The 27,732-nt window shown below is 42.1% G+C and overlaps 1 protein-coding gene across 1 annotated transcript; it reads right to left on the reverse strand.

Annotated features, from left to right (window-relative positions):
• Positions 1–687: 687 nt before the first annotated feature.
• LOC109896498 (calpain-5-like) lies at positions 688–27,732 on the reverse strand. The gene is made up of 13 exons (XM_031832302.1): positions 27,571–27,732; positions 22,069–22,234; positions 20,134–20,265; positions 19,662–19,873; positions 19,063–19,255; positions 18,272–18,474; positions 18,022–18,099; positions 17,411–17,885; positions 16,821–16,943; positions 2,903–3,099; positions 2,593–2,711; positions 1,930–2,066; positions 688–1,776 (listed from the first exon to the last, which is right to left on the reverse strand). Exons 1-13 carry the CDS (start codon positions 27,603–27,605, stop codon positions 1,600–1,602), a joined length of 2,247 nt encoding a protein of 748 aa, XP_031688162.1. The 5' UTR covers positions 27,606–27,732; the 3' UTR covers positions 688–1,599.

Consider the following 27,732-nt stretch of genomic DNA (forward strand, 5'->3'; position numbering starts at 1 on the left):
TAATTGATTTAGGTTGCCTGTTGAAATGGAACCAATAAAAAAGTCTCAAAAGTGCAAATCCCTCATACCTTGCACTCCAGGCTCAAAGTATTGGAAAGATTTCAACCCAGGTTTGGTCATCAACGGCCTATAGAAATGTAATGTATAAAGCTGCCCCAATTCTCTACTCACAACAGAAAAAATATTTTTAAAGTTCTATACAATATGTTTCTCTCTTTTGTACTCCTTCTAATCAACACTTGGCCTCAAAGTGCTTTGCATTTGGAGTAATTAAGTTGATCATACCACAGATAGAACAATGAGACAGATATTTCACCAGATGTATAAATGTGAAGCATCCAATTGGCATTTCCACTCTACCAAATACCAAATATGGTGATGAGAGGAAGCCCAGTTTGCTCTCATTTGAAAAGACAGTCTCGAGTCTATCTTGGTTAGTTATAAAAGTCTTTGATAATACTGTGTACAATATTCTTTTTTTAGCATTCAACTCAATATTTTTTTTACAATTGAAATGTTTGCCCACACCCACTTTAGCAATGTCTCTCGCAATTTCGGACTCTCATGCATGACAGAATATGACTATAATCTTTTGGGAGAGGAATCAAAAATCCCTCCCTCCCTTCCCAGTTTTGACCGTTCTGCCTGCCCTGACCCCGAGCCTTTCTGCCGTTCTATACCTTGTCCCACCTCACTGGATTATTGACCCCTGCCTGCCCTGACCCTGAGTCTTCCTGCCGTTCTGGACCTTTTGCACCCTCTGGATTACTGAACCCTCCCTGCCCTGACCCTGAGTCTTCCTGCCATTCTGGACCTTTTGTACCCTCGCTGGATTACTGACCTCTGCCTGCCGTTGACCTGTCGTTTGCCTGCCCCTGGACTAGAAATAAACTTTTGTTTCATCGACACTGTCTGCATCTGGGTCATACCTGAAACCTGATAGTTGATTGTGAATACGGCTAGAAGAGACAGGTTAGGGTATACTCCTGTTCACATTAATTCAAAAAACAAAATCCCACGTTGAAATATGTTTCTTTTTAAAATAAATATTTGAAAATATAGCATACCATATTAAGGTGAAATAAAACATCTATATAATGGTCAGTTTGTAGAGGAAAATGACATTTTAATTGATCAAAATGTTTTTCCAAAAATTATGCACCTTTCATGACACATAAAAAAAGAGTAGACCTACATATGATGTATAATCCTTAGATAACCTTGGCAGCTGGTAATCAATGTCTTTTTACAGTTTAAATGTTGTTGTTTTTTTGGATAATGTTGTACTCTTACATGGTCTGGCCAGCAGAGATGTAACGTTAGGGGATATTTTTATGATTTTATGATCTCCTCTGCACTAGTAGTGAACAACAAACAGATCACTGTGCTTTTCTGTTCCTTAACGCAGTGGTTCCGAGTTCTCATAACATTTCATTCAAAGAGGTATTTGTCTTTGTAATTCATGGAAGCCGAAGACAAATGTCTATTTTCCTTCAAAGCTATTGAATTGGATCCATCCTCATTCAAATCCGCTGCTTCATCCAGAAAAGCAGTGATTGCCATGGTTGTATAGTGGGTGGGACAAGCCACAGCTGTCTGTCACAAGTCTGTCAGGCATTTGCTGGATGAGGTTTCCACATAGATGCATCCCTGGTATCCTGAATGTGATTGGCCGCCCTGCAGGTCAATCCCCTGGCTCCGCTCTCTCTCGCTGTCGCCGGTCTGGAGTCGAGCCCCTCCTAATAGAGTGTCCCAAAGTAGACCACGGTTCCACAACTAAACACACACACACACACACACACACACACACATTCGCCCTCAGTGGTATTCGCCCTCAATACTATTTTCTCTCAAAACTATTTGCCCTCAGTACTACTAGCCCTCGGTACTGTATCATCCTTGTGAGCTGTGTGTGTGTGTGTTTCTAACCTTAATGCTGATGTGTGCATCTGGGTATCTCCTGTAGAAAATGGCCCTCATATTGAACTCTGGATTTCCATCCTCCTTGAACACTCGTGTTCTTATGGTGTCGTCTTCACAGCAGATCACAGCATACACATCTGGTGCTACACAACACAGATACAGACACCATGCATAGACAATTACTCTTGTGTTGTCAGACTTCGTCTCATATTCTTTGGAAAGATGGATATCGAGGTTTGTATACAATGAGACTTGATGTGGTCAGTTACTGGTATGAGCCACAATTCCGTGGGATGGTAATGTATGTTATGGTAATGTATGTCATACTAATGTTCGTTGCGACAATGTATGCCACAATTTTGTTGTTGTTGAGATAATGTATATCATAAATAAAAAATGTTTGTTATAATAATTTGTCAACAATGTTTGCTGTGATAATGTATATTATAAGGTTTAGCATGATAATGCATGTTATGATAATACATGTCATAATAATCTGTTTCAATAATATATGTCACAATAATTTATGTTATGATAATGTATGTTTATAATAATGTCACGATAGTGTATTTTATGATCATCTATTTTTTTATGTACTGTATATTATGATAATGTATAGCATGATAATGTATGTTATGATAACGTTAATAATGAGTGAGGTAACACTACCTGTCTGTTTGGGCTGGCTGAGTCCGCAAGCTCGGCGCAGGTGGACGGTGGTCACGACACTGGACTGGGGGAGACAACACTGCCACACTGACAGAGCAGGCAACTCCTGTCTCAACTCACTATATATATATAGGGAGAGAGAATAAAAGTAGTAAAGAGGAAGAATGATAGACAGTAATGTTATCAATCATTATATAGTGCTGACATGCTAAATGCACAGGGAATCTCACACACACACTTGACATTACACCTTCTTTCCTAACATACGTTCCATTCCTTCATTCTTAACATTCACACCATTCCCCCTGACCTGAGTCTGAGGTGTGAATGTGAGAAGAGGCGTAGCAGAAAGCGTCCGGTGGCCCTAGGTTGAAAGGTGGTGGGGAGGAGGGCGTAGCGGCCGGGGACCAGGGTCACTCGCAGGGCAACGCTACGGGAGTCCATGTACACAGAGCTTGCAGCCTGCTCCACCACACGCTGCACACGGCTTAGACGGTTCACCTCCACCTGTTAACAATGGAGGAGGGTGAATTAATATGCGGGTAAACGCACAGTAAATATGACATACGCACACACACATGTAGTTTATAAACTTTGTATCCATTGAACATGCCATACAGATAAAGGCATTTTAATTACATGAAGAGTACCTTGGTCCTCCTTTCTTTTTGATGACCAATTTACCCCTTTTACCAAAGAGCCCCTTCTGTCTACCAAAATCTACTATTGTGTACCTTAGCAGTGCTTCCCATCTTTCTTTTGTTTGGAGTTTTGCATATCTTTTACATTAGCTGCTAACGTGGCTATCATAAAGAACTACAAATGCCTTGATGATCCGGACGAGACTGCCGAATAGAGGCAAAGGTAATAATCTCTGGATTAACTATCTAATGTTAGCTACGTGCACAGTACCAGTCAAACGTTTGGACACACCTACTCATTCAAGGGTTTTTCTTTATTTTTCCTATTTTCTACATTGTAGAATAATAGTGAAGACATCAAAACTGAAATAACACATGGAATCATGTAGTAACCAAAAAAGTGTTTAATCAAAATATGTTTTATATTTGAGATTCTTCAAAGCAGCCACCATTTGCCTTGATGACAGCTTTGCACACTCTTGGCATTCTCTCAACCAGCTTTCTGAGGTAGTCACCTGGAATGCAAGAGTGTGCAAATCTGTCATCAAGGCAAAGGGTGGCTACATTGAAGAATCTTAAATATAAAATATATTTTGATTTGTTTATCAGCACTTTTTTGGTTACTACATAATTCCATGTGTTATTTCATAGTTATTTCACTATTATTCTACAATGTAGGAAATAGTAAAATAATGAAAAACCCTTGAATGAGTAGGTGTGTGTCACGAACCTCGCCGAAGAGGGTGCCTCTTCCTGTTCGGGCGGGGCTCGGCGGTCGTCGTCGCCGGCCTATTAGCTGCCATCGATTCCCTTTCCGTTTGTTTTGGTTATTGGTTAATTGGGTACACCTGTTTTGTATTAGGGTTTGTTTGTAGGGTATTTAAGGGCACTAGGCCCGCTGGGTATTTGTGCGGGCTTGTTAATTGTTACTCTGTGGTTGATGGTGTGATTTATTTTCGTATCTTTATTCTCCGGTCTATTTTGTCCTGTTGTTTGGACTGGCAACTTATATGCGCCCTGTGTGTTGGCGTGATCGTTTTGTTGCACCGGTGAAATAAATTTGATAAACGACAGAACCCTGCTCTCTGCGCCTGATTCCACCCACCACTCCTAGTTAATCGTAACAGTGTGTTTGACTGATGCCTTAGTAAAAAATTTATTGGCAAAAAAAATTACATGGACATTTCTGTGAACTGTCTTGTGCAAGTTTACAATACCTGTTAGCAAAGGTGTCAGCTAAAGATGATTTGCAGGAGCTTGCAGGGATTTGTAGTTTTTCATGATGTCTACTGTCAAATCTACTCCTGCTCCCGGTCTCGGCGCATCACCTTTCTGATTACTTCCCCTATATCTGTCACTCCCTTTGGATCTTTCCCCGGGCATTACTGACTCTGTTTCTGTGTTTCCTGTCTGTACGCTATTCGTGTTTCTTGTTTCGTTCAATGTTCCATTATTTATTAAATTCACTCCCTGTACTTGCTTCCCGAATGGAGGCAGCAAACAATGTACCAGGCCAGCTGTGGTTTACAATCTGATAGCAATATTTTTTGGACTATCAAGAAATGTATTGGTGAATTGTATTAATCATTCATTGAACTGCATCCATCTTTTCTGCCAACAATGCCTTAGTGTACGTCATGGAAGGTTGATTCAAATATAACCTATTTTTAAAACCTCTTATGAAGTTGGTTGTGTAGCATAAACAGGAAATTAGATATTTGTTACTGATGTTATGATTGTCAGTTTGTTTAATATCTGCAAAGTAGTTAAAATGCTGTCAGTTACACTTTAAACTTTAGGTCACTGGTTACTTTGTGTGCTAAACATGAAATGTATTTTGCAATGGGAAGTAATAGTTGTACATTTCGATTGGGAAATGCTTAATGCTTAATGCTTTTCCAGTATTAGTAGCTATATTGTAAGTTCAACATTTGCAAAACACCCAGTTTTCATAAATAACTCTATCTCATAACTCTCCATATTATTGTCCAAACGGAAAAGCCCTGCTGCCGCACAAGGTCAGCAGCAACATTTTGCGACAGATACGGGGTCCGCATACTCCTGTAAACCCCAGCTCCTTGGATATCTAGCAAGCTTTGTTTGACCCCGATTGGTGCTTATTAGACAAAGTTACAGTCAAACAAGTGAAGACCACCTGCGTCATCATCGCTCCATGAAGGCGTCGCTCTCTGACCAAATTTGGTGTCCTATAGGATATACTACACTCCTAATGATTTAGTGAAGTCTGGTTACTTCTAGGATCTCTGAGGAATAAATACGAGCGTAATTTGACTGGTTGAAACAACGTTTAGGGTTATATTTTCACAGATTCCTTTCTATGCAAATTGAACGAGTGGAAATACAAAATCGATCGTGCATGCTATATGGACCTTTTTAGGATATGAATAAGGATTTTATCTAACAAAACGACATTTCATATTATCTCTGGGACCCTTTGGAAACCTAGACTGTGCAGCCCAGTAGTACATTCTAAAATTGGGCAGGTTTAAGTCCCCTTGACCATAATCAAGGGTCAGTTTATCCAGGCCAACCCTAGGGGTTTTGCTGTGCCAGATAAACTGTCTGGTCAGCTTGTCGAGAGAGGAAAATAATGCTGCGGGCACAGGGATAGGGAGAGATTGAAACAAATATCGAAATCTGGGCAGGACTTTCATTTTAATTACATTGATTCTACCCAGTAGAGTGAGAGGCAAGTCCATCCATTTACAAAGGTCACCCTCCACCTTTTGCAACAAGCTGGCCAGATTGAGTTTATAGAGGTTCTTCAGGTTACCATCCACCATTATACCCAAATATGTAAAGCCATAGGCGACCATCTAAAAGGAAACTTGTGCTTGATGGTATGGTGGTCAAAGACAGACAATGGTAAGATTTCGCTTTTATCAAAATTGACCTTATATCCAGAGAAAGAACTATAACACTGTAGTAGGATCTGCAAGTGAGAGAGGGATTGTTCTGGGTTTGTTAGAAATAAGATAAGGTCGTCCGCAAAGAGTGATAATTTATGGGTATGGGGGCCCACCTCAAAGCCATGTATGTCAGGGCACGTTCTAATAGCCTCAGTCAACGGTTCGATGGTGTCATGACGTTGGCCTGGGGGTTAGGTTTATGACAGTCATAAATACCTCTTCCCCCCTTTTTCCTCTCTCTACCCTACTGAGGTTACTTTTGCAAAACCCTTGGTTAACATAGAGATTTGGGGAACATCAGAGGTTGGGGGAAATGAACTATATTCTGGTAATGCGACCAATTGAACATATGCGGTGGTACTTAATGAATATGATGTCAGTTCGGTTTTCATCTAAGACATTCTCATCAATGATAAGATGACATAAACTCTACAGTGGAAAGTCTACACATCAAAGTTATCGGATTCACATGGAATTGTTGTTCAATTTAAATGTTTGAATATGAAATTATTTGTGATGGGATGAAATGTGATTTTAACTTCTAAAATGAGAGATTTGGATTTTCATAAGATAGGGCTGCTCAATCAGTGGCCCGCCCTGTGAAGGGACATGGGATATAAAACTTTTCAAACACGCCCTCCTCTCCCTTCCTATATAAGCCCTTGACGACAATATAACTTCCTGTTCCGAGGATGTAGGACGACGGTCCGATGTCAGAATGGTTCAGATAAGAACTACAGAATGAAGCCAACATCAGTGTGAGCTTTGGTTGCGAATGGTAGGAACTTTGAACTATTATTCACTACAGAAGTGATACCTCCTAGCCGTTGAGTTAGCAACCGCAGCTGCAAATGCAGGTTAGGAAGGAACAGACAGAGTATCCCGTCTACCACAAAACGGCGTTACTACAACGTATTCAATTTACCAGCAGAGACATTCTTCAAAGGACATAGGACACGGGTGGGCAACACGGCCTTCCATCTACCACCAACCTACCGAAGCGCAGCTCAGAGTAAATGTTTATTGCATTTTCCTTTTCCAAATGGGCGGTAATTTAGAATGCATGAGATACTGTATTTACGATAGCACAGCTTCTCCCTTTGTTCCTCAATCTTCTCGCTCTTTCACTCAAACCCAGCCCTTTTCCTTTGTGTAACAAGCTGTCATATCTGTTCTGCCCGCTAGGGATGTTTTCCTTTATGACGTAATTTGTAATCAAGTTATGATTTAATTATGTGTAATTCTGTGTGATTAGTTAGGTATTTAGTAAATAAATGATTAAACCCAATTTTGTATTGCTGATGCAGATTGTTAGCCAGGGTTCGTGCAGATAACCAAGAATTTATAACTTAACGATTGATATTGACTGCTATTGATGTAAAATATTACTAGGTCTTTAAGAGATTATTCAGAAGATAACAGCTCTACAAATATTATTTCATGGTGCCCAACTCTCTCGTTAATTACATTTTCATGATTAGCTCAATCAGGTGATATTAATTACGGATAAATAATTTTATAGAATAGCATGTCACATCACTTAATCCGGCATAGCCAAAGACGAGGGCAAAGAGTTGGGGGATAATTAGGCAACCTTGTCTATTGCCCCTATAGAGAGGGAAAGAGGAGGAAGTAATTTGTAGAGTGATTTTATCAAACTTACCAACACTGTACCTAAACCAAACTTTTACAAGACGCGAAAGAGGTATGGCCATTCAACCCTATCAAAGGCCTTTTCAGCATCGAGGGAGACTGCGACACTAGGTATTTTGTTTTTGTTAGCAAGGTGAATTATATCAAAGAACTTTCTGAGATTATGGGAGGACAATCTATTAATTATGAAGCCAGTCTGATCCGGTTTGACCAACAGGGGAAGACATGACTCCACTCTCTTAGATAGCATCTTGGTGACCAGTTTACAATCTGTGTTCAGGAGAGAGAATGGTCTATATAGGAGGCGCACTTTAGCAGGTTTTTCCCTTTCTTGTGAATTGCAGTAATCACTGCTTGAGAGAAAGACTCTGTAAAGCAGTTGTCTTCCCTGGCTTTTTTAAGTACCTCCATAAGGTAGGGGACCAACAGCTCCCTAAATACTTTATAGAACTCTGGATGGAAGCCATCCTCCCCAGGTGATTTATTAGAAGGTAAGGATTTAATGGCCTCCAACAATTCAGGAACTGAGAACTGTTCACTCAGGCGCTCTCGGTCTTCCTCTGACAGGCATGGGAGGTTGAGAGAGGAGAGAAAGGAGTTGATCTCTGATAGATCATCGCTTGATTGGGAAGTGTAGAGGTCTTCGTGTTATTTCTTAAAAGTATCATTCATTTCAGTAGAGTCGAAAGATATCTCATTAGTAAGAGTTTCTATAGCATTAATTGTCCTCTACTTTCCTCTGCATTCAGTTGCCATGCCAATACTTTGTGTGCTTTCTCTCCAAGCTCGTAGTAACGCTGATTTGATTTAGTGATGGCCCTCTCAGCCTGCTATGTGTTCAGAGTATTATATTTCAGTTTTTTATTTATCAAAAGCTTGTATAGATATTTAGTCGGGCCTCTTTGGTAGGTTTTCTCTAGCTCAGAGATTTCAGATTCAAGGGCATTCAGTTCCGCACCGTGTTTTTCTTCATCCCTTTAGTATAGGAAATGATCTGTCCCCTCAGATAGGCTTTCAATGTGTCCCAAAGAATGAAACTGTCAGGAGCGGAGGGGCTGTTTGTCAAAGTAAAAATATTGATCTGCTCTTTGATGAATGCACAAAATTCAGGTTGCTTCAGGAGTGTAGAATTTAGTCTCCATCTATATGCTCCTTGGTAGGAATGGAGATTGATAATACCAGAGGATAATGGTCACTAAGCAATCTGGGGTCATACTTGATATCTAACACTCTATGAAACAGTTGGGTCGATAGTAAAAAGTTATCTATGCGTGTGTGTGTGTTGTGTGGGTGTGAATAAAAAGAGTAGTCCCTATCCTGTGAGTGCAACTGTCTCCAGATGTCTAGCAAATTAAGATCTTTCATGAATGACATGGTGAGCTTGCCGGCTTTGGTAAGAAGTGAGGGTTTATCAGAGGACCTATCAAGAAATGTATCTAAACAAACATTTAAATCTCCTCCAGCCAATAGCCATCCTGGTGGTGCTTGAGCGACCTGAAGGAAGACATTCTGAATAAAAATATGATCATCGAAGTTAGGAGCATAAATATTCAATAGGGTCCAAGACTCCGAAAATGTATGCCCCTACACCAAAAAAAAACCTGCCCGAGGGATCAGAGATGGTGTTGTTGATGCAGAAGGGGATGTGTCTACTTTTGCAGTAAAATTGCAGTTCCTCTTGCTTTGGAGTTAAAAGAGGACGCAAAAAATGGTCCTACCCATTCCCTCTTCAATTCCTTGTGTTCACTGGCTGTAAGATGTGTTTCCTGTAAAAACACAATGTCAGCCTTTAATTTCTTACGGTATGTAAAGACTCTTTTCCTCTTAATCGGGCTGTTGTAAAGTTGAATGTGACATATTTTAGTGGATTAAGCATAGGTTGGGTTTAAAATATATAACCAAATGGAAATCTCTTATATGTAATCTCTTATATATATTCAACTTTAGTTTGAACACTGAAGTGACCTATGTGTCTCTTTAGGAAGGAAAAAACAATAAACATAGAAAAAAAAAAAAAGACTAAAACCACAATCCCAACAATCAAACATGAATACACTTGTAGAGATACGTTGTTGCTCGCTATCCATCTTGCTCTTACTAGCTAAACTTTGGCGTAAACTAAAACCTGCGAGCTCTCTAAGTTGAAAACAAACGTTGTGAATAGACGTTTATGGCTGAATATCTACTGCCCACAGTAAGGGCTGCTGAGTCTTTTTCAGGAGAGGAGAAACATAAATGGGGGGGGGGGAAGCAGTGGGCCTAAGCCCACTAATTTGCTTCGCCCAGTGGATATTGACTAAACCAAAATATACTCTCCTGTAAATGTAATAGGACTCACCCCGGGAAAAAAACGGTTAGTTGAAAATGTACAAATCAATTATAGTGACCGGATAGCGGGGTAAATGGATCCAAATTCCAAGAAGAGATCAGCAGTTCAGTCCCAGGACAGCACGGAAAAGAAAAAACAAACAAACTGTATACCCCAGAGAGACCATCCTGATTCAGACCCGGTTCAGTTCTTTGAGAAAAGTGAACACTTCTCCCGGTGTGTTGAAGAGATGGCTTCGGCCTTTGTACTGAACTTTCATCTGCGCAGGGTGGATGAGGTAGCCGGTGAGGTTCTTCTCCTTCAGTGCTTTGGCGGCAGGTCTGAACTGCTTGCGACATCTGGCGAGATCCGCGCTCATATCCGGGAAATGGCTGACCCTCTTGCCATCGATGGTGATGTACCCTTTGGCTCTTGCGAGTTGCAGTATCTTCTCTCTGTCCTGGAAACGGAGGAACCTGATCAGGCCAGCTCGTGGGGGCTCATCTGGCCCGGGGTTTCGGGGGCGGATGTTCTGTGGGCGCATTCGATTTCCAATGGCTTGGTGAAGTTGATTATGCTTAGGACATCCGGGATCCAATGAGTGAAGAAACAGACCGGGTCATGGCCCTCGCTGTCCTCTTTCAATCCCACCACACAGATATTGCTATGTCTGCTCTGGTTCTCCATCTGGTCTACCTTGTTTTTCAGGTAGGCATTGTCCTTCTACAGTTGTATCAGAACCTGGTCATGTCGAGTAATGGTATCTTCAACTGTGCTAATGCACAACTCAATCTCAGTCGTTCTCAAAAGGAGATCATTCATGGAGGATTTCAGGTCGTCAATGGAAGAATGGAGTTCAGCCGATTTCTTGTCAATTTTCAGAGAAAGACCTTTGTTACCATCCTGATTTCCTGGAGGAGAGTAGCAAGCCTGTCGGCAGGCTCGCAAGAGGCCGAGAGCAACAGTCTGGAACTGTCGTCTGAGTTATGAGGGCTAATGCTAATCTTGCTAGCTGTAGTGTTATCTTGGGAATCAACTACGTTTAGGTCGTTCTTCTTGCCTCTCGGCCGGAGGTCCAAGGCTCTTTGGGAAGGTAAGTACTTGACAATTTATCAGCCGATGTTAGAATATTGTTTCAACGTTGTTATTTAGGTAATAATGGAAGAACTTTGAAGAGCTTGGTTTGTCAACGTCTGCTTAGCTCCGCGGCATCACGTGCTCCTCAATTTGGTACTGTTTGACACGTATGAAAGAGAACTCTTGGCCAACGTTTCTAGACGTTGTCAGGAGGTTTCAAAATTTATGTCTCAAAATAAATGTATTTGAAACCTATTCCAACATAGCCAATAGGTTGGGATTTTAAACTGTTTGACACGTACGAAAAGGAACTCCTGGCCAACGTTTATGAACGTTTTCAGTAGGTTTCAAAATAAACATTTATAAATAAATGTATTTGAAACTTATTCCAACGTTTGCCACGTACGCACTTCGTGGGTACAGCCATGTTTGTTTACTTCACCACTATCCCATAATGCTAGGTAACTTTCTTATTCTATAACGTTACTTGTCAAAATTGACACATCTGTCTCCAGAGAAAAGAGAGTCTGTCACGACTCCCACCGAAGGTGGCTCCCCTGCCTGTTCAGGTGGCGCTCGGCGCTCGGCGCCGCCGGTCTACTAGCTGCCACCGATCCCCTTTTCCTTTTCTGTTTGTTATGTCTTATTGGTTGCACCTGTCTCTTATTTTGTTTTGATTCAGGACTATTTAAGCCTGTTAGGCCCGCCTGTTAGTGTGCGGGCTTGTTTTCTGTTAGTCGAGGTTGTTGCGTGTAGTGTTCCTGTCTGTTTGTGCCCTGTGTTGGGTTGGACCATTTTTGATTATTCGCCTGTTGTTTTGGCCGTTTAATTTGGAGGCCGTAATAAAGTCCAGTGTCCGCATTGTCCTCTACTCTCTGCTTGACTCCGCACCCACCACTCCAGGCTTTGTGACAGAGTCACCGATAAACAGAAAGAGATCTGTGTGCCCAAATGGTGTGAGAGAGCACGAGTTAACTGTGCCCCTCAAATAAATGTTATTGGTCCAGTGAGGAGTTTTAACACTCAGGTTACCTTGTTTCAGATGACAGCACCTGAAATAATGGAGAGAGACGAAAGTCCAAGAGACAGAAGCCCAGGAGAGAGAAGGAGAACAAGCACAGATTTGTCCTGAATGCTTTTTGACTAAAGAGGACATTTTGTAACTCCAGCGATTTGATTAAATGTGTCCAGTGGTAAAAAGAAGGGAAATAGTAATAAAATAGTAAAGTAGTACTTTACTAAAAGTAGTAAAATACACCTATTACCAACGTTTGGCTGTTCATTCAAGTTTAAAAGAGAACTAATAGCCAATGTTGTAAATGACACTAATGCCAATGTTGTTGATGTTGATGACACCTATGACAAATGTTTACAAAACATAATCTGTCCCCCTACACTTTAACCAAAACTGAACGTTTATCTGAATGCATTCAGAATGTTTAGTCAACCAATCCAACACCTAAAAAAAACTTTACGAAACCATTTTTTTCTACCTGGGATACGACTTATCAATTAGGCAGTACAATTAGAGAAATCATGCACAAAGTAGTCTACACAATCGCAAAGCACGTGAAATATATTCACATGCCCGCCGCACACAGTCTAGATCCAGGGGAATATCATCTGCAGGCAGAAAGAGTGTGGAGTTCTCAACTGGTTTTGGCATGTAGTAGCTCACAAAGAATCACATCGATAGCTGGTAGGGTAGGAAAGACATTTCAACTTATGATATCTACCAATGGGTATACAAACCAGGTATTGAAAAAGTTTCATCCGAAGTCTTGGTTAGTAGACTATTTGTAATGCGCAATTGTCATCATGTGCTGTTAGCATCAGGGGCGTAGACTGTTGTGGACTTAGACCATCAAATGTTGTCTTTGTTCTATACAAAAAGAAATGTAATTTTGAGAGTGAAAATCTGATAAAGATATATGACAACTTATTGAAAAACATAGGAAAACATTATTTTTTTCACACGAGGTGCCTTTCTTACGCTGGGCAGGGCTTTGGGAACTTTTGTCAAAATTAGAGTATACCCACTTCTCCAGGCACCACTAACACCACTCACACACACAGCATGCTGTTAAAAGATAAGCAGTCCATAAACTCGGACATACGAAGCCAGTAAATCCTAATGATAAGAATACAAAAGCACAACCATTAAGCATTTATCAATCGAAATGTACAACTATTACTTCCCATTGCAAAATACATTTCATGTTTAGCACACAAAGTAACCAGTGACCTAAAGTTTAAAGTGTAACTGACAGCGTTTTAACTACTTTGCAGATATTAAACAAACTGACAATCATAACATCAGTAACAAATATCTAATTTCCTGTTTATGCTACACAACCAACTTCATAAGAGGTTTTAAAAATAGGTTATATTTGACTCAACCTTCCATGACATACACTAAGGCATTGTTGGCAGAAAAGATGGATGAAGTTCAATGAATGATTAATATAATTCACCAATACATTTCTTGATAGTCCAAAAAATATTGCTATCAGGTTGTAAACCACAGCTGGCCTGGTACATTTTTTGCTGCCTCTATTCGGGATGCACTGTTTCAGTTGCAATGACAACAGTTGCAATGACAAAAACAGACGAATGTAACCAAGGCTGGGAATGCTAAAAACACAGAGCCTAGCTAGCTAGCCAGGTGCTAGGAGGATGTCATGTCATGGAGTAGGTGAGTGACTGATTTGTACCCCTCATTTCTTTTTTCAGTGGCTATACACAGCTAGAGATGCAGGTGTCATTTGGTTAGCCAGCAAGAACTTGAACAACTGTTATCCAGTTAACATATCTCTTGCGTTCGCAAATTCACTCTGGCTATCTACTCCAATTTTAGAGCACTCTCGTCTGAGTGTGCCATAGCGTAGAACAACTGAGGAATTTACAAATGAGCAACACAAACTGAAAGTGTCAGTAAATGTAAGCAAAAAAAGTAATACTTAGTCAAGAATGCTCTAGTTGACATGTAAACATCCTATCCAGCTCTGCTACGGCGAGTAAAATGGTCAGTGAGGTTCTCTCATTTGTGTCTAGAAGTAACGTTAGCTAGCTAGCAAGCTAGCCAACTTTAGCCAGTTAGCTTGGATGCTTGGTTGGGACAAGCATGTATTGGCAGGCAAGCTACAGAAGGACGAGGAGGCTACAATTCCCCATTGTTTATCAATGCAATTTTGATGCCCAACTAGCTGAAAAAGTTTGAGAGAGTTTATCTAAAGTTCCTTCATTAGATTTTTAGCTCATCTTGCTCAGGCTAGCATTAGATGTTGATCATGTTGTTGTTGATGTGCATAACTGATGGAGAGAGAGCCTATCTTTTCATGGTTGTTTGATCAATAGGATTGTAAAGTTTCCAAATGTAGGAGGACTCCCGTGGTGTTTACATGTTTTCAGAAATACATTCAGGTGTATTTTGTGGCTTTTGGCGAATGTGTTCTAATGATCTAAAGTTGCACTGTGCAACTTCCTGTAAACACACAGTCCAGTTCTAAGTGAATGATGGCAAGCCCGTGTGGCAAATGGATTGTCTGTATTAAGGCTTAATGTAGCTATGAATGGCTATAGCACACCGGTCTGTGTATACTCTGGTCCTGGACAAGACAGATGTTTTTATTCGGTTTTATTAATGCCAATGTCTATTAATTGTTCAAATGCAAGGCCACTTTCCCACTCTATATTACTATATTATTTTCACAAATGTCTTAGTATACTGTACGTAATTTCCAAACATTCTAAGTTATGAAAAATTGAAAATGGCCAAAAATGGTTGCTTGTCAGATTTTTTAAAACTTCTTGTTGAAACGTATTCTTGAAAAAGGAGAAGCTAACAAATTAGCAACAACATCTTCTTTGATAACACCTGCTGCAGCCGCTGCAAACTAGCAGACAACGAAAGCTAGCTAGCTAGAAGGTGGGAAAACTACTGCTCGCTATTGCGCAGTGACCTGTTGGCCTTCAAGAAGGCAGAAGTTTCCATACGTTTTTATAAAAACGGTCCCACCCATTAAGTCAAAATGTGATTGGTTGATTCCACTGTCACTCAAAATGTTTGCCCTAATACAGTTGAATGGCAGGTGCTTTTATCTAGCTTCTGATTACCTAGCCAAAGCTTGACTTAGCTAGCTAGAGACCTGATTGGAGTTTTTTCAACAAACACTGAAGAGATTAAATCAGAACTTCATTGAAAATAATAATAGCATTATCATTATTAATATAATCATTATTTTATAAATCCTTAGCCCATTGTTCCCCACTGTGTTTGGGTTAGTAATACTTTGTAGAGTGGCTCTATTTTCCCTCAGCATGCATTTTTTTCACTGTTCTGAGTGTCTAAAGAATCCATATGGTCCCCACAAGAATAGTTAAACACGTCCACACACACACACACACACACACACACACACACACACACACACACACACACACACACACACACACACACACACACACACACACACACACACACACACACACACACACACACACACACACACACCTTGGGTGTACTATAGCATTCTACGGTCTGCTGAGCGCAAACTTGAACATTGTGAAAATTCGATGAAACTTCCGCCGCATGTTTACTGTGAACACTGAGGCTGTACCCACTTTAAGGTAATTTTAACAGTGGTCAAGTAGGCTGCTGTGGCTATTTGATCGTAATGTAGGCATACCAGAGTGGCCTACCACCCAAAACAAAAATGGAAATAGCTGTTCTATCGTTCAGCCCACAGTAGAAGCCAATGTGTGGTGTTCAATGTAAGCCTACATTTCATGAAACTTTTAAAGAAAACATGCAGGGCTTGACATTAATCTGTTTATCCACTTGTCCTTCAGACAAGGAGGTGACTGAAAATGTTGTTGTGTTGTTTGATGCAAGAAACCACTTCACAAAATAAAATGAATTATTATTCCCATACCATTATTACAGAGAATCAGACAAATTATGTTACCCTTTGCCTATCTCAAATTACGACACTGCCCCATTAAGACAAAAAAAGCTCTTACTTGACTTGCTTTTCAAAGATGTCTAGAATTGCAGAGGTTTTGTGCTCTTGTATGAAGCAATCAGGCTCCATTGCTGACTACAAAGGATCTATAACTGGGCTAATAACTCGGTACCTAGCAAAGGATATGAACAAATGTACAAATGTGCAGACGTTGCTACATGTAGTTCTCACTTTGATCTAAAAACAAGCGCATCTACTCAGGACTGCTCATGCTGTAAAAACAGTCCAGTTCAATATGAATGGCACAGATCCATATATGGCAATGGTCTATTTGCATGTAGGCCTACTGAAGCTGTGATTGGTTATGGCACACCGGCCTGTGTAGAGTACGAGCCTGAGTCGTGCCTGTAGAATCCTATTCTGATGCGTTGTGCCTACAACAAAATCTCTTCCATAATTATTTTTGTATATTAAATCTTGCGCAGTTTGTTTTGTTTCGGTATGTTGCATTGATTCAATCACAATTCCCACAGTAAAGGGAAATATTGATAGTGTTACCTAACAGGGAAGTTCAATCTCGTGCTTCTCTGCGCAGGCTAATATTTCTTCTGCATGGCACGCTTCCAGCTTAGAGGGAACATTGCCTGTGACTCACCCTCAGCACCTCAAAGCCGATGGGCAGATTCGCTCCTCCTCCATCCTTCCTCTTTATCCTCCTGTCCTCCTGCTGCAGACAGATCAACACCTCATCCTCCTTTCCCTGCACCTCAAACATGAACTGTAGTGGGAGAGGTGGGATAAGAGACAGAAGGGGGGGGGGGCAGAAGGGAGGCAGAGCGTCCCTAGAATAGCAGTAACACTAATATAGCTTAGTGTCAGTTGTTTCCCAACTGCACCCCTCTGAATAGGCTTTCACAGGTCTATTTCTACACCATTAAGATTGCAGCAGTTGCCAAAATAGTACATGTTGAGTCCTTACAGTTATAGCAACACAAATTATTTACATGCTTGAGGTATAAGCATACTATATAATGAGATACTATACTATCATACTGAGTGTAGTTCTGTGAACATAAATAATATGTTTATCACTACCGTCAGAATGTAACTACTGGTCATTACCAAACAGACTCTGAGTGGACTGAACCTTGCCCTGGAAACATTTAACCAGTTGCTATGGGCATAAACCTAGCTATAGTGTAGGATCACCTGGTTGTTGTGTAGAAATATATAGGGTACACTCACCTGGGGGTTGTGTAGAAAGGTGTCTTTGTGGTTGATGCATCCTCCACACCTACTCCTCTTATCCATGTGTTTATCCCACCGTCCAACCACCTCTCCCTCCTTCTTCACACTCTCCTCCTTCCTCTTTGTCTTCTTCTCCCCCCCCTTCTTCGCTACAGCCACCTTCTCTCTCCCTCCACCGCCTCCTCCTTCTCCTCCTCCACTTCTCCGTCTCTTCCCCAATCTTGCCTCCTTCCGGTCCCCTCGCGGAGTCTGATTCACCTCCCCAGGCTTGGCTGTGTTCTTCCCGAGGTTGGATGCCTGGCGGCAGGGGAGGAGGGTGGCGGGGGTTGCCCCGGTAGTGTTGGGGGATGGGACCCACTCCCCATGGCAGCGAACCTCTCTCCAGTGGGTGTTGGGCCACAGCAGGGCTCGTTCTACCAGACGACACACCACCACATCTGTGAAGTAGCGGCAGAAATCCTCAAACTCCATCCTGAGGGAAGGGGAGGTGAAAAAGTATCTTTTTAGTTTTTCAACAGGAATTGTAGTGTATTTGTAGTGACTTGTTTAATGCATTGAGCATTGTTTTCTGTCAAAAGAGTGATGCTTATTTTACTATATGTCTTTACCAGAACTCTCCCACATCTCTGACAATGAGGCCCATCTTCTCCCTCTCGGCACGACCAACCTGCTTCCACTGCTGAGACCTGAAGGGGGCGCAAAAGAGCTCTATGTCAATGAACCAAATAGACAAAACCTTGTTTCTAGTCCGTTCCTGATTTTTGACATTACCCAAAAGGGACAACCCTTGACCTATAGCTCTTTGTTGACTGTACCGTATCCTGATAGACTAGAACAGCAGTAACCGTTCCCCCTCACCCCTGACTCCAGGGCCCGGTAAAGTCGGCTGTACCCCAGGGGTTCCTCATGCGCACCATGCCGAGACGGGACGTCCCGCTACAACGGCCAGGCAGCAGTGACCGCTTCCCCAGGCACACCTTCCTCACCGCGGTGATACCGTAGGCATGGCCCCGCACCAGACCACAGTCTAGCACCGACTCTACTCTCTCTCCCTCCGCTGGCTGTAGAGAGAGTGAGAGAGAGACTCAATACAGATACGCTAATACCAATACACACCACAGGCACTCTATGAAGGCAACCCTGATGTGCATAATTGGAATCTTGCAGTATACTACAACACACAATGAACAATACAGATCATTAATCAATAGAGGCATGTGTCTGGAGTGAAAGGACTGAAAGAGGCGTGACAGGATAGATAGCATTCAGTGCCATTCTAACGCATTCTGTACTACAGTAAATGTAAGCATTAGTATTGTTAATGCTGGACTGTGCCCAACACAGCCACTATGTAGCCACCTGTCTCTCTATACTGTACAGTAGGTAGAGGTGATCTCTCTGGTAGGACAACATTCATAGAAGCTCTCTGGCCCAATCCCAAACCATTCATTACCACCCTGAATGCACACGTTCATATCACATCTAGGGCAGGTTGGCACAAGCCTACATTTTGAGGCCTCAGTACTAATTCGCTGATCTAAGGTCAATTGAAAATCTTCCCCACACATGGTTACTGTTACGCTGTGGAGAGAAGGGTAAGCTGATCCTAGGACTGTGGTTATGCAGGGAAAAGTGTATTGGTCACTAACCCGTATGGAGCAGGTGATGAGGGCTTTGCATCCGTGGGCCTTGGCCAGGGTCTGGAACAGCGCCCTCCTCTGGTCGGGGTGCAGGGTGAGGGCCTCCCTGTCCAGGCATAGGGGCTCCGACACCCCCCCTGTGAAGTCTATGAGGGCCTCCGCCGTGTTACCGCCTTCTAATGCCTCATAGCAGCCATTCAACCTGGGGAAGAGGAAGAGGGGAGGAAAGGGTTGGAAGACTGAAGAAATGTTAAATGGGTGAGGATAAGGAAAGAATGTTGACTAGCTACTAGTTTATTTGGTCAAGTGTGGTCACTGTGGTGTACACTGTGTGGTGTACACTGTGTGGTGTACACTGTGGTGAATACTGTGTGGTGGATACTGTGTAGTGTACACTGTGTGGTGTACACTGTGTGGTGTATACTGTGTGGTGGATACTGTGTAGTGTATACTGTGTGGTGGATACTGTATTCATTATATCTAAAATTACTCTGTGCATTTGGGACAATAAATGAATACTGATTGAGTGATTAACAAGCCTCCTCCTAGCCAACCTGAAATCTAATCTCTCAGCTGTGTCTTGGCTTTAGTACAGTGTAAAGTCTCACTTGGCGTAGGCCTTCTCCAGAAGGCTGCTCCAGAACTCCTGTGGCGTGGCTGAGCGGCAGAAGAGCAGCGTTCCGTCCTCGCTGACCGGAAGGAGGTCGTCCACCACCACGTCTGTCCAGCGGCCAAGCCGCCAGAAGCGGAAGTGGAAGATTCCAGCGTACAGGTCCGGACGCTTGGGCTTCCACTCCTGTTCCACGTGATCAGGAATCACCTGGTGGTTTAGACCAATCAAATTGAACAAAGGTTTTGGGGTACTTGAATGTGTTAGTACAGAGGCGGCCAGCTTCCTGGTTGTTCAGAGATACGGAGTGTGCAGGCTTTTATTCCAGCCCAGCACTAACATGTCTGATTCAGCTATAAGAAACATATCGTTAAGACTTCTTCAGTAAAATGAATATGAAATCAGTGACCAGGAAGTAAATCACTGAACGTGACCTATCGGGATTTGGCCTCTGCCCTTTGACCCCTCACCTTCTTCCACAGCGATGGCTCCGAGGCCAGACAGGAAGTGGCTGCCACCATCCAGCAGTTACCTAAGCTGCCTTGGTGCAGGTCCCATGTGCTGATCCTGTCCACAAAGAGACGAGGGTCCTTACACAGTTCCTGAGAGAGAGAGAGAGAGAGAGAGAGAGAGACTCAATACAGATACACAATAACAAGTTAACATATGCATACTCCAAGATCAGCAGTAAATTGGGTGCAACATACAGTAGAGTACAGTACAGTAAGCCTATTCAATATAGTTTATCTTGACATGGTGTCAGTGTTTTTGTCAGGACAAGTGTCAATCCAGTCTATGCTCATAATCCTAAACCTAACCCGTACTCTTACCCTAACCCTAACCTTAAACCAAAAACCTAACCTTAACCCTAACCCTAAACACAGCTCCTAACCCTAACCCGAAACCTAACCCTAGGTCCTGTCCAAATCAAATCAAATGTATTTATATAGCCCTTCGTACATCAGCTGATATCTCAGTGTGCTCAAGTGCTGTACAGAAACCCAGCCTAAATCCCCAAACAGCAAGCAATGCAGGTGTAGAAGTGTCCCTAACACTTAACGTAATTCTAACCTTAACACTAATTCTAACCTTAACCCTAAACCCCCTAGAAATAGCATTTGACCTTGTGGTGACTAACAAAATGTCCCCAGTTGGTAAATGTTTTGTTTGTTTCCTAATCTTGTGGGGACTTCCAGTAGTTAAACACTATCACACACACACACAAACGCACTACTACACACACAGGTCACAACCTGTAAACGTGTAACTCTAGAAAAGTTATGAACTCAATTTCCCCTTAGATGACATCATGTTCAAGCTAAGTACTGTATGAAATATGATGCTGAACGGATTTTATAACAGTTATGATAGCTGAGGAAGGAAATTCAGAGTGTCCAAGCGTCTTGTCCATGTGTGTGTGTGGTGTACACGTGCATGAATGCTGGTGAGAGTGTGTGCAAGTGTGTGTGTGCGTTTGTGTGTATACAGGAGTCCAAGTGCGTATGTCTCACTGCAAAGTGAGGTGACAGATGTCATCCTATCATTCGACTCCTGTTGGATGCAGGCTTAAATTACCTGTGCAGAGCATTAGGAACACAATCCCATTAACCCTTTGTGGTTAGCCCCCCCCACACTCCAGTGAGCAAAGAGAATACCTGTGCAGTCCACTATTCTATCGATTAATGCAGCCAACAACAAAAATCTGACCTCCTATAGGAACATTTCGTTCCTCATATTGTTTTTGTTTTTTTGTATATCTTCTATGTATACTTAAGAAAGACTACAACCACGACCTGATGTCCAATAAACAGCCACCCTTGAAGCTACACCACCACTACACAGCCCTTCTCCACTCGTCATCACAAACACATGCTATTTAAATCATCAGGTGATGCTTTTACGTATAAACACACACTGAAACCCTGGTCATATTCAGGTCCAAATCTGCAACACGCGCCACACACACTCCCGTTGGTGTTGGGTTACACTGTCCTGATGCCTCTGGTCTGTTAGAAAGGCTTTAATGAACTATGTCTGGAGTAAAACCTGCTGAGTGGACGACTAGAATTAGACTGGGGACTTAAACGGGTGCCTCCTGGGAAAGGGCACAAAGGGGAGTCCAGACGTTCTAAAGTGCGTGTGTGTGTGGTTGTAGAGGAAGAGAGAAAGCAAGTGATTGATTTTGATGAAAAATTCTGTTCTGGTGCCGCTTCTCTCTCTTTTTCTTCATTTTTTTTTGTGTGGTTTTTTTGGTCTTTTTGTCTGTGTATGATTTTACCTCTGTTTTCCACTTCTATCTCTCACCCTCGTCTCACCCTCGTCTCACCCTCGTCCACTCTTTCACTGCCTCACTCCATCTCTCTCTCCCCCACCTTCCCCCTCCGTCCCATCCCCGATCCGCTCACCCGTGGTCTTTTCCATGTGAGTCCAGGGGGTGGGGCTCGTTTGTAGAAGAGTGACAGTGCGGATGGGGGAAAGAGGGGATCCTTGAAGAGCTTGCCCCGCTGCAGACATGCCCTCTTCAGCTTGTGGTAACTCTGCCCCTGGAACCAACACACTCTCTCTGGCATACTGAGGGTGAGAGAGAAAACGAGGAGACCGGGATTGAGAGAGAAAAAGATGGGGATTGAGAGAGGAGAGGGGGGGAACAGCGAAGAGAATGTCTGCTCATTTCAGTAGTTAGAACATGATGTTACAAAGTCCTCTCATTCTATTGGTGTCTATAGAGAAAGAATGGTTCCGTTATTAATTACACTTTGGATGGTGTATCAATACTCACCCAGTCACGACAAAGACACAGGCGCTCATCCTAACTCAGTTGCCAGAGAGGAAGGAAACCATTCAGGGATTTCACCATGAGGCCAAAATCGATTTTAAAACAGCTACAGAGTTGAATGGCAGTGATAGGAGATAACTGAATATGGATCAACAACATTGTAGTTACTCCACAATACTGCCATAAATGACAGAGTGAAAAGTAGGAAGCTTGTACACAATAAAAAAGATTCCAAAACATGCATCCTGTTCGCAATAAGGCACTAAAGAAATAGTGCAAAAAAAAAATCCTGAATGCAAAGTGTTGTGTTTGAGGCAAATCCAACACATCACTGAGTACCACTCTTCATAGTTTCAAGCATGGTGGTGGTTGCATACTGTTATGAGTATCCTTGTCTTCGTCAAGGACTAGGGAGTGTTTCTTTAGGATAAAAATAAACCGAATAGAGCTAAGAACAGGCAAAATCCTAGAGGAAAACTTGGTTTACTTTCCAACAGGCGCTGGGAGACAAATGTATCTTTCAGCTGGACAATTACCAAGTCCAAATATACACTGGAGTTGCTTACGAAGATGACATTGAATGTTCCTGATTGGCCTGGTTACAGTTTTGACTTAATCTATGACAAGATTTGAAAATGGCTGTCTAGCAATGATCAACAACCAACTTGACAGAGCTTGAAGAATAGTTTAAAGAATAATGGGCAAATATTGTGCAATTCAGTTGTGCAAAGCTCTTAGAAACTTACCCAGAAAGACTCATAGCTGTAATCGCTGCCAAAGGTGATTCTAACATGTATTGACTCAGGGGGTTGAATACTTATCTAATCAAGATATATTCATTTTATTCTTTTAAAAATGTGAGATTTTTTTTGCTCATGACAATTAATCCCACTTTGTAAGACAAAAAATATGGAAACAGTGAAATGGTGTGAATACTTTCTGAAGGCACTGTACATAGTATTCAGAAAGTGTGGAGCTAGAAGGGTTAACGTTATGGTCGTAGGGGTCAGGGGACATGAGGTGAGGACACAGTTTAGGTCATTACACCTAGCTACTGCCAAGGAGGCCCTGACACCAGCCAGCAGTGTGTGTGTGTGTGTGTTAGCCAGGTGCGATTCTGTGTCAGTGTTTATGCCAGAAGCCAGTGTGTAGGTGGCTGTGGGATCTAGTGGTGCTGTATACCGACACACGCATGCGCACACACACACACATACACACACACACACACACACAGGCCAGCGTTAGTAAATTAAACCTCTTGCTTGCCGTTTCTGGCCACCATGTTAAGATAGGGTCTAGTTTCCTGAATTTCCGCCTGACTGGCGTGTCCAAAGAAAACTGCCTGTTACTCAGGCCCAGATATATGCATATAATTGGTAGCATTGGATAGAAAATACTTTGAAGTTTCTAAAACTGTTAAAGTAACATCTGAGACTATAACAGAATTGATATGGCAGGCGAAACTCCAAAGAAAAACCAACCTGAATGGGTTTATTTTTAGGTTCCATGCTCTTACAATGCAAAGAGCATAATTCCAGCTCCCAGATTGCAATTCCTATGGCTTCCACTACATGTCAGCAGTCTTTATTCAAGGTTTCAAACTTTTTTCTTGAAAAACTAGCAAGAATTTTGAGTTTTAGTGAAGACAGCACCGGAACAATATCAGTCTTTTGGAGCGCGAGGAAGAGGGCGCGCGCTTACTAGTTTTACTTTCCTATTGAACATACTATTTTCCGTATGAAATATTATAGTTTATTTACATTTTAGTGTACCTGAGGATTAAATAGAAACGTCATTTGACTTGTTTGGATGATGTTTAGCGGTAGCTTTTTGGACTCCTTTGTCTGCATGTTGAACGAGTGGATTACTGAAATCGATGGCGCCAACTAAACAGACCTTTTGGGATATAAAGAAGAATTTTATCTAACAAAACAACCATTCATGTTGTAGCTGGGTCCCTTGGGATTGCAAACAGAGGAAGATCTTCAAAAGTAAGTGATTTATTTCATCGCTATTTGTGATTTTATGAAGCCTGTGCTGGTTCAAAAATATGTTAATGTGGGGCGCTGTCCTCAGACAATCGCATGGTATGCTTTCGCTGTAAAGCCTATTGTGAATCGATGCCTATCATAAGGGGAACTATACTGACGAGAAGCGCCCCTTCACATTAACAGCTCTAAAATGAACTAACATGGGTTCTGTCTGTGAGAGTATGACTGTGAACTGAAAATATTCTCTGTGCATGACAAAGGTAAGACTGAAATAAGCCTTTTGACAGTATTTCTTTGCAATATAATGTGCACTATGTTTCTATGATACCTGTAACGATGAAGCATCATTTCCATATAATAAAGTATTCTAAATTATTCAGACCCCTTGACTTTTTCCACATTTTGTTACATTATAGCCTTATTGTAAAATTGATGAAATAAATATTTTTCCTCATTAATCTACACATAATACCCCATAATGACAATGCAAACACAGGTTTATAGAAATTTTTGCAAATGTATTAAAAATAGAAACAGAAATACTTTATTTACATAATTATTCACACCCTTTGTTATGAGACTTGAAATTAAGCTCAGGTGCATCCTGTTTCCATTGATCATCCTTGAGATGTTTCTACAACTTGATTGGAGTTCACCGTTGGTAAATTCAATTGATTGGACATGATTTGGAAAGACACACACCTGTCTACATAAGGTCACACAGTTGACAGTGCATGTTAGAGCAAAAACCAAGCTATGAGTTCGAAGGAATTGTCTGTAATGCTCCGAGACAGGATTGTGTCGAGGCACAGATCTGGGGAGGGGTACCAAAACATTTCTGTAGCATTGAAGGTCCCCAAGAACACAGCGGCCTCCATCATTCTTAAATGGTAGAAGTTTGGAACCACCAAGAGCAATAAGGGGAGAAGGGCCTTGGTCAGGGAGATTAACAAGTACCCGATGGTGACAGAGCTCCAGAGTTCCTCTGTGGAGATGGGAGAACCTACACCTATGGTGAAGCATGGTGGTGGTGGCAGCATCATGTTGTGGGGATGTTTTTAATCGGCAGGGACTGGGAGACTATGCAGGACCGAGAGGAAGATGAACGGAGCAAAGTACAGAGAGATCCTTGATGAAAACCTGCTCCAGAGCACTCAGGACCTCAGACTGGGGTGAAGGTTCACCTTCCAACAGGACAACAATCCTAAGCACACAGCCAAGACAATGCAGGAGTGGCTTCGAGACAAGTCTCTGAATACCCTTGAGTGGCCCAGCCAGAGCCTGTACTTGAACCCGATCAAACATCTTTGGAGTGACCTGAAAATAGCTGTGCAGCGACGCTCCCCATCCAACCTGACAGAGCTTGAGAGGATCTGCAGAGAACAATGGGAGAAACTCCCCAAATACAGGTGTGCCAAGCTTGTAGCGTCATACCCAATGAGACTCGAGGCTGTAATCGCTGCCAAAGATGCTTCAACAAAGCAGTGAGTGAAAGTGTTTGACTATTTATGTAAATAAATTAGCAAAAAATTCCCAACACCTGTTTTTGCTTCGTCATTATGGGGTATTGTGTGTATATTGATGAGGGAAAAAAATATTTGATCAATTTTAGAATGAGGCTGTAACGTAACAAAATTTGGAAAAAGTCATGGGGTCTGAATACTTTCCAACGGCACTGTAAATATAAGGCATACCTGTTCTAGATGGCTTGTCAGATAATAAAATTTGTTTCTGGAAGGAGAGAATTCCTGGAGCTCAATTACGTCCTGTTAAACCTTCCCTCTTGGTCATATATATCTGTTTTGTCTAATACATTATAACTGAGGAAGCGTCTTCGATATCAGCTTGTCAGAAAATCCTCTTTTTTAGGGGCATCCATATCTTCCATAGAATATGTTAGAGATAGCGGGTGTATGAAGTGACCGGTTCAGCTTCTGTTGTTCCTGCCTGTCTTTTCTAAGGCAGCCGGTACAGGCTCGCTGATCAGCTGTAGGTCTTGTCAGAGTTTTACAGTGTTTTATAGTGGCATGTTGGTCATGTCTCCTTTGGAAAATATGTTATTTATGTTCAGTGAGATTTTCCTGAATTAAATAGAAGTTCAATGAAAAAAATAAATCGTTGAATTAAAACATTTTTTCAGTTAGTCAGCATATTGTTATTACAGCATGGATTGACGACTCTTAATATCTGGCTGTTCTCATTTCATTTAGGTTCATTCTCTCTCTGTGTGTGTGTGTGTGTGTGTGTGTGTGTGTGTGTGTGTGTGTGTGTGTGTGTGTGTGTGTGTGTGTGTGTGTGTGTCTCCGCCTCTGTCTGACCGCTTTGTGTATGTAATCTTGACACAAGCGATGTCGCTTGTGACTTTTTTTAATGTGTTTTTATGTTTTTATAAGTGTGTTTGTGCATACGTGACAGCGTGTAGTTGAGTGACACTGTATGTATAATGTCCATGTTCTACCTGTGACAACCTATCCTGGGGTGTGTCAAAATGTGTGCCTTCCCTATGACTTAATCTGATGCGGGTGTGTGTCACACATGGGTTAAAATACTATTTAAAATCTCTTAAACACTTTCAGTGTTTGCTTAAGCCTGGCTGGAGTGCCAGATGAGCGGGGATTTCTCTTTTGTGTCTATTCAATTAAGTCCATCGCACCAGCGAAAGTGGGCTTGATTGACAGGGCATCGGTAACATCCGTAGACCTGTGTAGCTATGTGCTGCTGTAAACGTATCCTTTGACAGACAATGGATACTCTTTCCATCCCTCTTTGTGATCACACACAATTAGCAACAGTGCCTCACACACTGGGGAAAACCACATGGTTACTTCAGACATGCATTTTCAGTGCATTACATCAAGAACACTTCGTCCTCTGGACCAAGTGTGTTAGCAAGCTGTCCAAGGACCATAGGACACGGGGAGCCCACACAAACAAACCAATCAAAAGTACTTGAGCTCTGAGGCCATCCAAGGTTATTACTGTTATTGTGAAGGCCATTCCATGCAAAGACACACAGCGCACACACGTTAAGGTGCTGTTTGGTTATCTCTTCATTGAGCAACTTACTGACTTCTCTCGCTCTGTGTCTTGTGTGTGTGTGTGTGTGTGTGTGTGTGTGTGTCAGAGGACGTCTCTCTTACTTCTGGTTCTGCTCCTCTCTTTGGCTCCTCTGCATAGTGTTCTGTCCTCTCCCTGAACTCCATACTCCCCCAGCAACTTTATCTATGCAAGACCCCTCTCGTTACTCTCACTCTCCCTCTTCTTTGCCCGCTCTCTCTTTCTCCTCCCCCTCGCTTTTTCTC

This window comes from Oncorhynchus kisutch, linkage group LG9 (genome assembly GCF_002021735.2).
Source record: "Oncorhynchus kisutch isolate 150728-3 linkage group LG9, Okis_V2, whole genome shotgun sequence".
NCBI lineage: Eukaryota > Metazoa > Chordata > Actinopteri > Salmoniformes > Salmonidae > Oncorhynchus > Oncorhynchus kisutch.

What these genes read in the sequence shown, in the direction of transcription:
- LOC109896498 (XM_031832302.1), bottom strand. Translation starts at nt 27,605, where the DNA reads ATGCAGAGGAGCCAAAGAGAGGAGCAGAACCAGAA. An exon ending in AGAGAGGAGCAGAACCAGAA is followed by an intron (nt 22,235 to 27,570) that starts GTAAGAGAGACG and finishes TCTCACCCTCAG; the next exon opens with TATGCCAGAGAGAGTGTGTT. An exon ending in AGCCATCGCTGTGGAAGAAG is followed by an intron (nt 19,874 to 20,133) that starts GTGAGGGGTCAA and finishes CTAAACCACCAG; the next exon opens with GTGATTCCTGATCACGTGGA.